General features: G+C 66.9%; 1 protein-coding gene across 1 annotated transcript; it reads left to right on the top strand.

Annotated features, from left to right (window-relative positions):
• Positions 1 to 1,759, top strand: MYF5 (myogenic factor 5). Its single transcript, XM_063323973.1, has 3 exons — positions 1 to 595; positions 1,088 to 1,163; positions 1,302 to 1,759. The coding sequence occupies exons 1-3, from the start codon at positions 89 to 91 to the stop codon at positions 1,490 to 1,492; spliced, it is 774 nt and encodes a 257-aa protein (XP_063180043.1). The 5' UTR covers positions 1 to 88; the 3' UTR covers positions 1,493 to 1,759.
• Positions 1,760 to 2,164: the final 405 nt, after the last annotated feature.

Below are 2,164 nucleotides of genomic sequence, written 5' to 3'. Positions count from 1 at the left end.
AATTACTGAGGAAATTGCCCCAGCGCGCTGCAGAGCGCCTCGCCGAGAGCCGGTGGCTGCCGCCCCACACGGACGCCCCGCTGCAGGGATGGAGGTGATGGACAGCTGCCAGTTCTCCCCCTCCGAGCTCTTCTATGACAGCTCCTGCCTCTCCTCGCCGGACGGCGAGTTCCCCGAGGACTTCGAGCCCAGGGACCTGCCCGCCTTCGGCGCTCACGAACCCCCCGAGCCCGCCTGCTCCGAGGAAGAGGAGCATGTCCGAGCTCCCACCGGCCACCACCAGGCCGGCCACTGCCTCATGTGGGCTTGCAAAGCTTGCAAGAGAAAATCCACCACAATGGACCGGCGGAAGGCGGCCACCATGAGGGAGAGGAGGAGGCTGAAGAAAGTGAACCAGGCTTTTGAGACCCTGAAGAGATGCACCACTGCCAACCCCAACCAAAGACTCCCCAAAGTAGAGATCCTGAGAAACGCCATCAGATACATCGAGAGCCTCCAGGAGCTCTTGAGGGAACAGGTAGAAAACTACTATCACCTGCCGGGACAGAGCTGCTCCGAACCGACCAGCCCCACTTCCAGCTGCTCCGATGGGATGGTAAGAGAAGGGGCAGGAGCGATGGGGCTGTGGGGACCCCAGGAAGGCCCGCGGGCAGGTCCCCCTCGGCCCAGCGTCGTGGGGCCGATCCCGGAGGTCTGGGACGGGCCGAATGCCGCCGGACGTCAAGAAAAGGCGGAGGGTTTGGGTTAAAACAGGCCCGTTCTCAGATTTAACTCCGAGCATGCACATGGGCTTTCCGGGAATGCATGGGGGGGGGACGGTAGCGCTGCCAGAAGGCACCCAGCAAGCGCCCCAGCCTCCGGGGGCTCGTCTTTATGTGTGTGTTCCCCAGTTTAGTGCATCAGAGGGGTAAGGCGTGGGGCGGGGGGGGGACGTGGAAGGCGCTGCCCAGCGGCAGCCTGGCCGGGGGGCTGCTGCCCCGATCCCGCGCCGGGCTTTAAGGCGCTTTCCCTCCGGGAGGAGCGTCCCGCCGGCCCCGGCGTCGGGGTCCCCGGGCCGGGCCGGCACTCGCCCCTCGCTGTCTTGCAGGCCGACTGCGGCAGCCCCGTCTGGTCGGCGAGAAGCAGCAGCTTCGACTCCGTCTACTGCTCCGAGATGGCCCGCGGTAAGCCCGACGTGCGGGGAAAGGGGGGTGGAGGAGGCGGCGGCCGCCGCGGGGGGCGCTCCGCTTCCTGTGGCATTTACAGCGCGGGACCTCGCTGTAACGCGCTGCCGTGCCGTGTCCCCCCTCCCCCGGCCGCAGGGTATGCCGCCGAGCAGAGCAGCCTCTCCAGCCTGGACTGCCTCTCCAGCATCGTGGACCGCCTCTCCCCGGCGGAGGAGCCGGGGCTGCCCCTCCGCGACGCCGACTCCCTCTCGCCCAGCGCCAGCATCGACTCCGGGCCGGGGACGCCCGGGACGCCGCCGCCCCGACGGACCTACCAGGCGCTCTGAGGGGCCCAAGGCGGGGGCCGGGACCCCACCGCCGCCTCCGAGGCCACCGCTAACCCCTCTCGGGGTCGCCCCCCTCGCCCAGCCGCGTCCTGCAAACGCACGTCGGGCAAGAGGGGCAGCCCCAGCGCCGCTCGTCCCGCTGCCTCCCCCCGGGGCTGGGGGCAAAGTGTCCCGGCCCGGGGTCCCCCCGGGGCAGACAGACCCCGGGGGTCGGGACATACGCGCTACCCTGGAAACCCCGCTGCAAATAAAACGTGCTGTAAGAGAGCTGTCTGGCCTGCTGCTTCTTCAAGCGCATTCCCTGGTAGTGGGGAGGGCAGCGAGGCCCGGCTGCGGGGTGCCCACCGGCATCCGTGTTCAGCCCTGCTCCAGACTCGGTCCCCCCCTCGTCACCTGCCTGCGTGGGGACCTGCCTCGTCACGGCGGTCCTGGGCCGGGAGATGTGTTGGTTTGCCAGATGGGGGCCTGGGAGCATGTTTCTCCCATCACCAGTGGGTACATAAGGAACAAAAATGCGGACGGTCAAATTCTCCCTCTGTTCCTCTCCTGCTATGGCCAGAGTTTCCTTTGTTTTCTGCAAATTAAAAATATTTCGTTGTCTTCATTTTTTTCTCCTCGCCCCCCACCACCACCTGCAAAGCCCTCGTTTGTTCCCCTGGCTATGAAGACTGA

This window comes from Chroicocephalus ridibundus, chromosome 1 (assembly GCF_963924245.1).
Source record: "Chroicocephalus ridibundus chromosome 1, bChrRid1.1, whole genome shotgun sequence".
Classification (NCBI taxonomy): domain Eukaryota; kingdom Metazoa; phylum Chordata; class Aves; order Charadriiformes; family Laridae; genus Chroicocephalus; species Chroicocephalus ridibundus.
The sequence above is the reverse complement of the archived record's forward strand: the minus strand, read 5'-3'. Positions and strand labels throughout refer to the sequence as shown.

What these genes read in the sequence shown, in the direction of transcription:
- MYF5 (XM_063323973.1), top strand. Translation starts at nt 89, where the DNA reads ATGGAGGTGATGGACAGCTGCCAGTTCTCCCCCTCCGAGCTCTTCTAT. An exon ending in CCAGCTGCTCCGATGGGATG is followed by an intron (nt 596 to 1,087) that starts GTAAGAGAAGGG and finishes GCTGTCTTGCAG; the next exon opens with GCCGACTGCGGCAGCCCCGT. An exon ending in CTGCTCCGAGATGGCCCGCG is followed by an intron (nt 1,164 to 1,301) that starts GTAAGCCCGACG and finishes CCCCGGCCGCAG; the next exon opens with GGTATGCCGCCGAGCAGAGC.